General features: G+C 44.0%; 1 protein-coding gene across 3 annotated transcripts in view; it reads left to right on the forward strand.

The window, feature by feature from the left end:
- Positions 1-13358, forward strand: part of PRDM2 (PR/SET domain 2) — a 434311-nt gene that overhangs the window by 152579 nt on the left and 268374 nt on the right. For all 3 annotated transcript variants that reach the window (XM_086921861.1, XM_086921863.1, XM_086921862.1), the window contains one exon: positions 10990-11107. In XM_086921861.1, coding sequence (XP_086777987.1) covers positions 10990-11107 — 118 coding nt within the window. The remainder of the gene's footprint in view (positions 1-10989; positions 11108-13358) is intronic.

The raw sequence follows: 13358 nt of genomic DNA on the forward strand, positions 1-13358 counted from the left end.
TTCTTTGTCTGATTTCTGTAGCTTTCTACCTGCTTACCCAACGTTCGCTCTCTGGTGCGGTGCAATCTAAATGCATCCCACGACCGACCTTCTTTTGAAATAGTTATGTTTTTCTCCCCATCACACACTCAACAGCAGCTTTGCACTCATTGATGGTGAAGTGCTCTCCCATGTGTGTGTGTTGTCTGCGGAGCTCCTGTGGGCTCATTGATTTTTATGAGTTCAGTAAATTGACTAGATTTAGAATAGGGCGAGCCAATAAAAAAAACTTGTAAAAAACCTATATCCATGGTTGGCTCTTACTGTTTATTGTAAAAATAAAGGGGTTTTCGGACGAGTGTCATCCGTGTGGAAGAACGTAGCTGAGAGTGGATCAAGTTTTGTCATTTCATGGCGAGGACTTGTATGTGTTTTCGTAGCATTGGTTTGCAAAGGTCAGTTGCTTTGTTGTGCAGCCATCAGATGTCCCCTACTCCGGCTGCTGCTGGGTGCCTTTTGTGTGGGTGGAGCAGATGAACCCATGCATGGGATTGGCAAATAGTAGTCGGTTTTGCTTTTCCCATTTTACAAAACTGTAGCAATATATTGTGCTCCTTTACATTGCTGACACATCTTCTTAGAGTAGCATCAGAAACCAGGATGAACACATTACTGTAATTCTTGTAATGCACTGTGTCTGTGCATGCTTTACTTTGTAACTGGGGAAGAAGGTCCTCCCCATTGGCCTTTCCCTCGTTTTTAGGTCTCGCCTACCGATGCAGCGCCATGCGCTGCTCGCGCGTAAGCGAGACTTATTGTTGCCATGTAGCTTAGCGGAGTGGGACAGGAGAGGTGCACGAGCTTTTTAACACATTGGAGACAATGGCTGTGCCCGCGCGCTTTTGGAGACCTGGGATGTGAACGCGCGCGTCTCTTCTCGCGCTCCCCCACGCTTTAACTTTCGCGAGCGAGGGCGCCTGGACAGCCTCGTCAGGATCGCACCACGTTTCACCTCCCGGTCAGCCTCTGAGGTTAATGGCTTTCTCATGGAGGTTTGTGTGGATTCTGTGGAGTCTGCGGTAAATGCCGAGAGAGGAGGTCGCAGCATATCTTCGAGCATCTGAAGTGCGCACGCCCGCGCTGGGTACTGTAGGATCAAGGCACTGTGCAGCGAGGCTGGTGCTGCAGCTTGTTCGTTGGCTGATGGCGGCAGGGCTCTGGTGTCCTCAGTGTTGGTCTTCGGCAGAGGCCTCTGCTCAGACCCTACGCGGCGGCAGCAGCTACCACCGCTACTAATCGCTCTTTTGTATTTGATGTGTTAAAGCAGGAGACTCGCCATGAGTTCAGACGTGATCCAAGTGATCAATGTGTCCCCCAGCGCTAGTTCCGAGCAGATGCGGACCCTCTTTGGGTTCCTGGGACTGATCGAGAAGTTACGGCTCTTTTCTCGGAGTAAGTGTACCCCTGGTTGGGCAACGGGGCGGGGAAGAGATCAGCTCTATGTACGTGGCGGAATCTTAGTGTGGGACCCGAGCAGGCCGCTCTGGGCCTCTGCACGGCGAATTATGATGTATCTGAGGCCCATTGATGGCGCCTAACCCCTCTCTGTATAGGTGCAGAAATGGGTTTTCTGTGGCGCGCTGCTTTCTAGGGTACATTGCCTTTACCGTAGCAACTTCTGCAGCATGGTCACTTGAGAAAGCGAATTGCAGTTTCTTGAGGATCCATTTGGGTAGATCTGGGGTGCCATGTGTTAGGTTTTTTTTGAGGGGGTGGTGTATTAGCGCGCCTGGGTAATGACACATTATAAGGCTTGCACCGTCAGATGTGGACTGCGTGCTTAACGAGCCTTTGTGGATGTTTTATGAATTGGCTGTTGTGTACATTTGTGTGCCTGCTCTGACTGTTTTCGTGGATGTGACCGCGTGCTTAGTAGCATCTCATATGGGCATTTAGATGTTTTGTTTTTTAAGTTTGCTGCTGTGTAAATCCCAATGTGCGCCTGCTCTGACCCTGTTTGGGTAGATTGTGACCGACTGTCAGCTTTTAAGCCCACCTATCGGTAGCATCCCCCTCCTCAGAATGGTCGCGTGTCTCGTAGCTGCCCTGTGAATTTATGGGAAAACTATTTCTGGGGCCGACCTTCTAAGACAGTACTGGATGGTGTAATATATCTCCGCGGTTGTATGTGGCATCGATCAAAGTAAACAAATTATCGTTTTGTTGACATATATGTTTACGTGTTTCGCAATTGGTAAGACTATAGTTTACGATCTTTTGTTATTTTCAGTAGTGTTTATGGATGACGCTTTTTCAGAAGTTAAAGTGCCGTTTGCTAATTATTTTCCATGTATTATATATAGCCTCCGTGATCAAAAGGGTTCGGGTTGGGGGAGGCAGATTTTCTCTGTAATGTAGACATTTTCTGGAAGGATGACCTTTGATTTACTTTATTGATCTTCGTTTCAAGAGTTATGAGAAGCTACACTTGAAAGCAAGGTTGGGGGAAATGTTCAGCCCCTATGCCTTAACTACATGTGCAGATGTCATGTTAAGGTTCAGTATGTGTGGTCTTGTGCTAAGGAAGGCAGATGTTTAGAGAAAAAAAACTTTTTTCCCCCAGACTTAGACATTATTGTGAGCCCTCTGAATTTAGATGAGCTACTGTCAGCGAAATAATCAAAAGTGGGGACGTTTTAACTGTGTGGAAAGGTTTGGTAGGAGTGGTTTGTAGTGATTTAAAAAACATGTTTTTTGTCTTTTGCTTTATAAAGGGGGTTTCCATTAGTGCATTTTAGAGGACAAGAATGCGTACTAAGTGTACTTTTATTGTCTGTGTGTTTAGTCTATATGTTATGCTACTTGTTGTTGAGTGCTCCCGTATGTTGGGAGATAACAATTGTTCACCCATGCCTTTATTCACCCATACTAGTATTTTACAAGCAATCCTGGTATATTATTCCTCAGTCCAGGCAGTAGTAATGATTTCATGTATTGCACTCTGCGTCAGGTCTGCTTATCAGAGATGATCATGCCTTGTTTCTGCAGTGCTGCAGACTTGGCTTATGTTATGTATTGTATTGTAATTGCATTTATGTAGCGCCTACTACCCCCGATGAATCGCTTCTTTGGTGGGTAGCACGCTACTCGAAAACCCATAAAGTATTAGTGGTGAAATAGCATAGTAAAATATGAAAGTAATTTGAGTGGTGGCTATGCTAGTCCGGTATTTGGATTCCGAAGGATATTGGAGCGATAAAAAGGGAAAAGAGTTTGCATTTATATATCGCTTGCTACCCCGGGTGGGGTGTTGAAGCGCTTTTTCGGCAAGTAGTACGCTACTCCGGAACCTGTAAAGGATTGGTCCGGCCTAAAAAAATACACTCGCCAACTTGCAATGTTGAGTGAGATTTTAGCATTTTCTCGACCTTGCTGGCCCCTCCCCCCTATGAAATGTTTGGCTGTTGCGTTTTTAGCTTTAAAAAAAGTTGCTTTCCCTTTATTGATCTTTTAGCACAAACAAAGTTTTAAGATATTAATGTCTCTCATGACTTAGGACTTCTGGAATTTATAGCCCCTCTGAAGAAATTGATGTTTTATTTTTCACTATAACTGAAATTGTTCTGTGTATTTTATATTCTTTTGTGTACCTCTTTGGAGTTCCAAATCATGAAAATAAACGAACTTGTCATATGCTTGCAAGGAAAAATCTTTGCTTGCATTTACTCCAGTTACTTTGTGATATATTATATTAATACCAGTTAGGTGGGATCAATAATGATGGCTATGTGGTTTCAGGTGAATGGTTGGTGAGAGAGGCTGGGGGTGATTACATAATGTTATGTCACAAGGATAAGGTTTTAAAGCAGTAGATGCTGCCGGATGTGGAAAAACAAGCATTTGCAATGAAATAGGTCTTGCATTATTAAAGTTTGAGCTGCTGGCATTGCTACATAATGTAGCACCAATAGCTCAAACATTAATAATGCGAGACCTATTGCATTGCAAATGCTTGTTACGCACTGCGTACAAATGCTGTGTGTAGCTCATTCATGCTTCGTATTCTAACGTCAACCAGACAAGAGAACAATGCTTCGAGCTTGCAAATGCTCCTAGCTGCCTTATTTTGCAGACAGATGCTTAATTGTACACACTTCTAATTCCGAAGCACATCAGGCATGCTAGATGCTGCTCGTGTCTGTTTGCATCCCACTCTATTGTTTGTGATGTGTTTCCCATCTGTCGAGCAAAGCAGCAGCATTTCCGTATATCAAGATGCTGTTGCTCCTTCACTTAGCAGCTTCAGCATGGGAATTGTTTCCTTCCCAGTGTAAGAATTGGCTTGTAGTTTGGTTTGCCCTGTTCCCATCATGCACTGGGACAGGAACAGACTAATTTGCATATAGCCAGGTTCTGAGCTGGGATGGTGCAGTGAGCTAAAAAACGGTGTTGGATCTAGCCCTGATCTCTTGACTGGGTGAGAGTATTCTGCTTAATTCAGAAACTCTTTCCATCACCACCCCTTGTTGTTAAATATTTTGTCCACCCTAAGCGTGGAAGGGTATACTCAGATGTGAGTCCCTTGCTCATTGCACCATCAGGATTCAAGCAAGCCGGGCCGACGACGGCTGAAGTGCCAGAAACCGGTCCCCGGAAGCTTGTTTCCCTCCCAGTGTAAGAATTGGCTTGGTAGTTTGGTTTGCCCTGTTCCCATCATGCACTGGGACAGGAACAGACTAATTTGCATATAGCCAAGTTCTGAGCTGGGACGGTGCAGTGAGCTAAAAAACGGTGTTGGATCTAGCCCTGATCTCTTGACTGGGTGAGAGTATTCTGCTTAATTCAGAAACTCTGTCCATCACCACCCCTTGTTGTTAATAAATGTCCCAACATCGAAGTTGCGGCAGACTGAACATGGTCACTGGGACCTTCGCTCCTCTGAGCTGAAGGGCCTATTAGCACAGGAGCCAGGCGCAACGTCTTAGCCTATTCCCACCCCACTCTGTCACCAAAAGAGTAGCAACGTGTAACCGAATGTATGCCCTATGCGGTCTACAGACTCTGTTAAATTTAAAAAACACATTTGATCTACTACAGCATTTAGGAGGTTCTGTTGTTCTCAATATGGTGCAGATATACACACCCTGCATGCTATGTTCACCATAATTAGTGCTTACTTCCAAATGGATATATAATTAGATGTTTTAGTCGCCTATAAAATCAGTTCCGTTAAACAAATTGTTTGGGGGAGGCTAAAAGACAGTAACATTGACAACAGCAATAAATTTCGCTCACGGGCACCCCCATTCATGTTAAAATGCTGGATGCATGAAGCTGTTTGGAATTTATTGGCCGCAGCTTTCATTAACATTGCACCAAACCACCCCACAAATCTTTAACAGCGGGGGTCCTAAAACTTCTTGCACGTAAATAATTGGGCATCATAGAAACGATTTACTGTAGAGCGTGTTATAAATCACATGGCCTGATTGTTACCAGGTGACATATCAAAGCGTAAATCACTCCTTAGTCCTAAATCAAATAGCAATATTATTCCAGTCATAAGTCAAACATGCAGATACCTCTGTCACGTCGCAAAAGTGTTTTTTGTCATGCATAATGCGGCGTTTATTGTTGTCACCTTGAGCCCCTTGATCTGAGGTTTCACAGACTATGTGACTCAGGGGTATTCCACCATCTCTATTTAGGCCCAACTCGCTGCCATAATTATTTGGTGTGATCTGCCTACCGGCAGGCCTGGGCTTCAAGTGCAGTGTTCTGGTACCCCTCCCCTCTCTGACCGCCTTTCCATGCTGCAAGGCCATCCCAAGGTAAGTATGTGGTCTGCTACTCTGATGGTGGCCTTTCAAACTCTTAAGCTCCATTCCATAGACTTTAACCACTGTGACTCCTTTTCTTTTGCTGCAACAGTTTCTCGTTGATTTGTTGGTGCAGGGAAGTGGGTTTTGCTAATTCCGTGTCGCTGTCATCGCCAGCACAAACAGTACCTGAGTACGGGTGCTTCCCTCTTCCATAGGGCCTTAATGCCCTGCGGGTACACTTCAAACCATGTACCCCCCCACCCCCTGGGCCCACACCCCCATCATTGGGCAGCAGGTTTTCACCCACTCTTTCTCCTTTTGGCACTCTCTTTCCCCTACCCTGCTGTTCTTTAGGGGTGACTGGGGGGGCACTTCCTGGCCTTTGTTGTGTCCCCTCCTGGGGTACACGGTTCCTGATTCTTTTGCGCTGCTTACCGTGCAGGCCCTACTAGACCCCTACAAATGCTGGCCTCTGCTATAGCTTTCGGATTACCGAGACGTATCGACTTTGTCAATGTTTGTTTCACATACCAATAAGGAGGACTATTCTTGAATTCAGTATTTAAATTGATCTCTTTGTCTACCTTCCCTCGTTATCTTCTCACCATCTCAGATTTAGATGTGAATTTTGGGCGCAGCTACCTTCAGCGCTTTCGGAAACCCGACATTTTCTAGAACTTGCTTGACTGTTTACAGTCGGTTAGCTGTTGAATTAAGTGCTCTGGCTTTCGTAGTGATTTTGTTGCTCTTGCGCCTATTTACCAGGCCTTGAGTTTCTACAGTATGCATCCATTTCGGGTGGATGCAGCAAACATTTGGCATACTTTCCCTCTTTTCTTTCAGGTACACACAAATCTAGGTTTTCGTAATGAACTGCAGATTGTGTGTGCATGCTGTTCCCCTTGCAGAAACTCATCTGTAGCTAAGAAGCATCTGGGGCAAGGAAATGTATTTACCTTAAATGTAATAACATTAATGTAGTTGCTCTGCCGGAATACTGACAGTGCAGCTGAAAGCAACTTTTCTAGTGGTGAAGTCTGTGTGCAGCAGTGTCTGCATGGTGGAATGACCGTGTTCTCCAGCAGTCAGGTATCGCAAACAGGCTCCTGGTTCAGGAGGTTTTAAGGTCTAGCCTAGCTGCAGAGCGCATGCGCTGATCGCTCTGCGAGGCATGCTGTAATAGAGTATAGCCCTGCCCACTCTCCGCCCATATTTTTAATTGGCTTGTGTCATTTTCCTTTGTAAACGCTGGCTTTTGATTCATTATGAGGCTTGTTAGTTCCTCCTTGGTACCGCCTTGTCCACATTTATTACCACCCATAACGACAACCTTTTATTTTTCTCGTTACACGGTCTGCATTATCTAGTGGGTGAGCACTATTTTGTTTGCCATTGATGGGTACAATGGCGGCTGCCTTTTTTAGGTCTCGCCTAGACGAAAGCAAAGCGAAGCTTTGCTGTCTAGGGAGACAACTAATGTTGTCTCTTTCCGGGGAATGTGGACGGCAGACTGTGACGAGCTTGTCCCCCTGGAGATTGTAGCTCGTGAACGCGCACGTCGCGTCGCCGTGCCTGATATTCCCATGCACAGAAAGGCTCCCGCACGCATGCGCACATACACACACTGCACACACACACACACACACCCTTAAAGAAAGGCTCACGCACGCATGCGCACATACACACACTGCATACACACACACACGCACCCCCCCTTAAATAGACACACGCGCAGACAGACACACGCACGCACAGACACACGCACGCACAGACACACTACAACAGACACACGCGCACACCCCACCCCCACTCACCCCACCCCCACTTACCCCTCCTCTCCCTCAACACACTCACCTGTTCTGGCGGTGCTCGGCGGCGGTTCTGGCTCTCGGGCGGCGGTAGCGCTTTGCGGGGCTCTCTCACCACATAAGAGCCCTGCCTTCCCCATGCGCCCGGCCGCTCTTCACCCGGTCCCCCATCTCGGGACCGGGACTCGATCAGGAGCCCTCGGGGCTCCTCGGACAGTGGCTTTTCTCTCGCGCCGCGATGGGGGCGGGACTTCCGGTTGGGGCCGCGCTGCGATTGGCCGGCAGCCCGGCGGGAACTTGAAGAAACTCGTTAAATTTGGTTTAGGATAGGGTGGAAGAGAATGGAGTGCAACAGGAGCGAAGAAGACGGAGGAGCGAAGTTGCACATTCAGTGCTGGGAAAAAGCACAGCCATTTCTTTTAACGAAGATAAAAAAAAAAGAGTGAATGACAATTGTGTATTAATAAAAATCTTGAATAAGCCCTTCAGTTTTGTATGTCAGGAACATTGTAACACCTCGTCAACAGCGCTATGTGCTTAAAGCAGAGGACGACACACTGTTTGCGTAGTTCATTCAGAAGTATTGTGGCCTCCGCGGAATCTGCAATGCGGCTGTCCATCCTTGACAGAGCTAAAGTGTTGGAATAAAACAAATTCCTTCATTTCTGCAGAGCAAATGATTATACGACGCGCATTGTTGGTATGCGACGCGAGGACAGAAGTTGAAGGGCTTTACTCACCAGGCGCGCGCGGAACGCAGGTGTGGGGCTGCACGGAAACAGCATCTCCGCTGGGGTTTCAGGCTCTGCCTCTGTGGTGAGCACGTTCCAGGACCTCCGAGAGACCTTGAAAGTAAAATAAAAGATCCAACACAGAGACCAACCCTGGCCTGCCTCCCACTTGTCAGGCAGTATTTAATTTCTTTGTAGGGAGAAAAGCAGTGCCGAGAGATGAGCCTATGTAAATTCAACCACGCTTTCCAAATATGACATAAGGACCATGCATCTACCAGAGAATGGTTGTTGCAGGTAAGCAACTTTTCCTCTCCCTTCTGCCCCACACTGGTATACTGATGTTAGATAGGTAAGTTGTTTTTCTCGATCATAGGATATTCTTTAATAGTTGTAAACAATGATTAGACCTATTCATATGTTGGACGGGGAACACTTTTAAAGCCAAGCGAAAGAATCTCTGTTTAGCACAAAAATTGCCTATATAAAGTCCATATTTGCTTTCTATTAAACAACTCTGTAACAAAATATTTCAGAACCTGTTACAAAATTAAAATGGGTTTCACCCATACTTTGCAATTTTACTGCCCAATACATTTTTCAATAAGAAAAAAGATAATTGTGTCCATAGCATGTAGCTATCCCAAAAACCTGAATTGTTACGTTAGGGCCTCTTAAGGATGTCCACAATATGTTCAGATAGCACAGTGACTGTAAGCCTCACTAAGAAGAACCCTAGAACACAATGCTCCTGTCTTTTATCATTTTTCACTTTGAATCTATTGCACTTGTGTCAAATTTGTATTTATTTTTTAACACCAACCTTTCTTGACATCCTGAAATGTATTTCTGTGAGGTAGGATGTCCATACTTAATTTGTACAGGAAAGCAAAGTGACCATGAAGTATTTTTCCATTCGCTAGTCATTCAGGCCTCTTCACTTCCCTCCTCAACCCCACCGTCGTACCTCCCTAAAGTATTTCACCGCCAGTCTGCTCCACCAGTGTTTTGAACTACCTGCGCTTTACACTGACAGCCGCATCTTCATACTGCGACATCGGAGACCCCTTCACCACCACATCACTCAGGAACACCACCACATCACTCAGGAACACCACCACATCACTCAGGAACACCACCACATCACTCAGGAACACCACCACATCACTCAGGAACACCACCACATCACTCAGGGACACCACCACATCACTCAGTGACACCACCACATCACTCAGTGACACCACCACATCACTCAGGGACACCACCACATCACTCAGGGACACCACCACATCACTCAGGGACACCACCACATCACTCAGGGACACCACCACATCACTCAGGGACACCACCACATCACTCAGGGACACCACCACATCACTCTGGGGACACCACCACATTACTCTGGGGACACCACCACATCGCTCGGGACACCACCACATCGCTCGGGACACCACCACATCGCTCGGGACACCACCCACATCACTCGGGACACCACCCACGTCACTCGGGACACCACCCACTTCACCCTTCCACCGACACAATTACAATAACTTTTATTTAAGTATTAACTATTAAAAAAATGAAAAGCCATTGTTATTTGTAATATCAATACATCTAAGTCACGTACATACAACTCCTATTGCATTACAAATGCTATAGGTGTCACATTTGCAAAAGTTATAACTATTGGCATTTTCATACACAATGCCAATAACTCAAACTTTAATGCTGCGAGACCTATTGCATTGTAAATGCTTGTTTTTTGTATGTGCATGCTGAGCAAGGCACCGCTTTACGGACACTGCACTCAGATCATTTTATTTGTAAAAGTTTGATGTTGTGTGCTGTGCCCTCTTCTGGGACACCACGCTCTGTTTATTTATTTATTTTAATTTTAAAACTGAGCCCGGCGCCTGCTACAGGGATACCGCAATCGATATTGTTTTTTTTAAACTTTAATACTGAGCGTGGCACCCGCTTTAGGGACACCCTTTTATTTTTGTTTTGTTTTTTAACTTTTACAATACCAACAGGTCAAAATCTGGCAATTGCGAGACGTATTGCATTGTAAATGCTTGTTTTATAATTGGGAAGCTGCTTTCTGGAACACTGACCTGAGACTAGGCAATACAATGAATCTAATGCAATTAACATTATGATAATTACATTCACGCTCTCCGAGAGTGCCCCAGAAACCAGCTATGCTGGACTTTGGCAAATTTGTTTTTCGTCTTGGTAGCAATTGTGATTTAACTCTGCAAGTAAAAAAAGACATAACATATTCTGCATATTCTGGTTTTAGCCCGAAATTTTCTCCTGGCTGTATGTACCATATCTGTCCTGGTTTGATCTTTTGAAGAAGCATTGCCCACCATAGTTGATAGTGTGTCAAGGAGCACGACGTGCACTTCTTTAATTAACTGTAATATGAGTTTTTCCCAATTGAAATAGATAGTATGCAGTAATACTGTTAACTGCATTGGCAATGTTTGAGTTTCGTTTCTAGCTATGCATCTTAATGACCTATAAGTCTGCAAACCTCCGTGATTGTCGCTCTCTAAAATAGTATGCATATGCTTTGTTCAGTTTTATTAGTTTTTCTGCAGATCAAATCAGTGCGCATAAACCTACTTAAATGTTGGCTTGCAGGATGGAAACACAACTGTAGAAGAAGACGAGACACTGGCTGATGTACCTCAACATGTGTTTGACACTCTTCCTGATGAAGTGAAGCTTTTCCCATCAGCTGTTAATAAGGCCCGTCTTGGTGAGTGTGAAATATTTAAATGGCTAAATAAATTATTGTAACATTCTTTGTTCGTCCTCCCCTAACCCTCAACAGTACACCGGAAATCCTACAGAACACGCTGATGTCATACCCCCCAAGTTAGTGCAGATATTACCTACAGCCATTTTAATCTTTGCTACTTTTACTCTTGTGTCTCGACTGGCCCCTTTTATCTCCTACGAGCAAGGGGTTAAAGCTGTGACTTTTCTCGATGTGCTCTTTGTTTTGCATCGTCCGATTTGCCAGAAATCTTTAAGAAGGCTGTAGCAGGATGTGTGAAGTAACAATGGTTAAAGAAGAATGTATTTCTGCATATTAAGACCCTACAACCTTTCTTTGCCGTTTTTGTGAGAAACTATTTGAGCCTACCAATGAAAAATTCCCCTTTGACCCACCAGCATCAGGCTTGCATCGTACATTTTGAAGTGACCTCGGACACATCCATTCTACTGGTCATGGTATTCTGTGGGGGTGCTTTTCAGGTGGATGCTTACGGAGCACCTATCAAACTAGGTACTGATTGGGTCATATTAACGAGCACTAAACGTTCATGCTTGCATTGGGTTTATTAGCTGCCTTGTTATATTTTGAGTTGGTGGGTGTTATAAATAACATGTTTATATTATATGTGTAGTTTATATATGGTGTAAAAGGATTTGTGTACTAACAATACTTTTCTGGCATTGCATGTACTGCTGTAGTTGGTACACATAGGAGTATTTCTAGGTATGATTGCTTACATTGCATACAGTGGGGTTATGACGGTGTTATCAAATTGTAATTATGGGCACTAGGATGTTGGTCAATGTCACACTTCTTTGCGGTCACTAGTAAAAGAGTCTCAGCAAGTATCTGGCTTGAACTTTTGCAATGTGGTGAGTATCAGCCACGTCTTCAAAAAGCAACTTTCCTTAAGAGCAGAATTTCCATACGTTTACATCCAGAGACTCACAAAAAGCCTAGCTGCTTTATTCCTAAAAATCCTGCATGACCTTTAATTTCTCTTTCCCACCTTTATTTTGAATGCACCTCTCCGTACCTTATGTCTCTTCTATATAGAAAACTGCTCTTAAATCTCAAGCATGACTGTCTTCAAGCTTTTTTTTTTTTTAAATCATTTGCTTTTCATATACCCTTTTCTATTGATCATACCGAGTCACTAATGTGCCACGAAGAAACTAATACATGCAATGGTTTCCTGTAGGATGAAGGACTAACTCCAATAACCAGTGGTCTGACCTCTAACTTTGGGCAACTGGGGAGTGTGCTACTTGCTGCAAAAACCCTTCTGGGTAGTAAGCATAATATCAATGCAATTTCAATTCCATTCAATTTCAATAACGAACCGGAGCCATTTTGATGTCAAGGGCTCGTCAGCTAATTGTACCAAATATATGTAACTGGAGGAGGATTGTAGAGTACATAGGTATTTTTTACCTCTCTGAATCGTTAATTGTACATGCACATTAATCTAGGAGAATAAGGCCCCAGTACATTTTGTGAAAGTTAAAAAAAAAATCCCCAAATCTCTGGTACCGCAAAAGAAAGTTCCATACTAGCAAGCCATATGTTTGTTCACCGTTAGGTGTTATAACTGCTGTAAGTGCATTTATCTTGTGAGATATGTTGCAAATTGATTAACTCCTGAATATTCTGGTTCACTAATTAATTAATCTTCAGTGAAACATGACAGGACGAAATTAGGCTGTCTGGTTTTAGGTTTAAACCTAAAATAAATGATAAAACCCCCTGAAAGAGAAATAGCCCTCACCAGTTAAAACATATAAACACTGAAAAAACACCTGACCAACCACAAACTAAATGCCATTCAGTGAAAGGAAAAAGAGAGTGAAAGAGTCATTTTTTTCTTCCTGAAGGGGCCAATACAATGTAACTTTGTTATATAAGCTAGCAGTAAAAAAGACTGGGCTAACATTATTCTGCTTGAATTTGTTGTTTAGGGATATCACTAGAATAGTGTCTTCTTCCTTTGGCTTTTTTCAGTTTTGTTGTCTTTGGTCTAAAGATGCAGGATTTAAAAGCATGTTTTAGGTTTTGTTTAATTATTTTATAAACTGTAGAGAATATGGAAATATCAAAATCATATTTGATATTTTAGCTGTGTTTGATTCTTTTACTGATAGGTAAAATGGCTGGTTTCATAAGAATCTTTCCTAATATGTGTTATTACATTTACCCACAGAGAGTGGGTAAAAACCCTAACTACATC

This window comes from Lissotriton vulgaris, chromosome 5, assembly GCF_964263255.1.
Source record: "Lissotriton vulgaris chromosome 5, aLisVul1.2, whole genome shotgun sequence".
Taxonomy (NCBI): Eukaryota; Metazoa; Chordata; class Amphibia; order Caudata; family Salamandridae; genus Lissotriton; species Lissotriton vulgaris.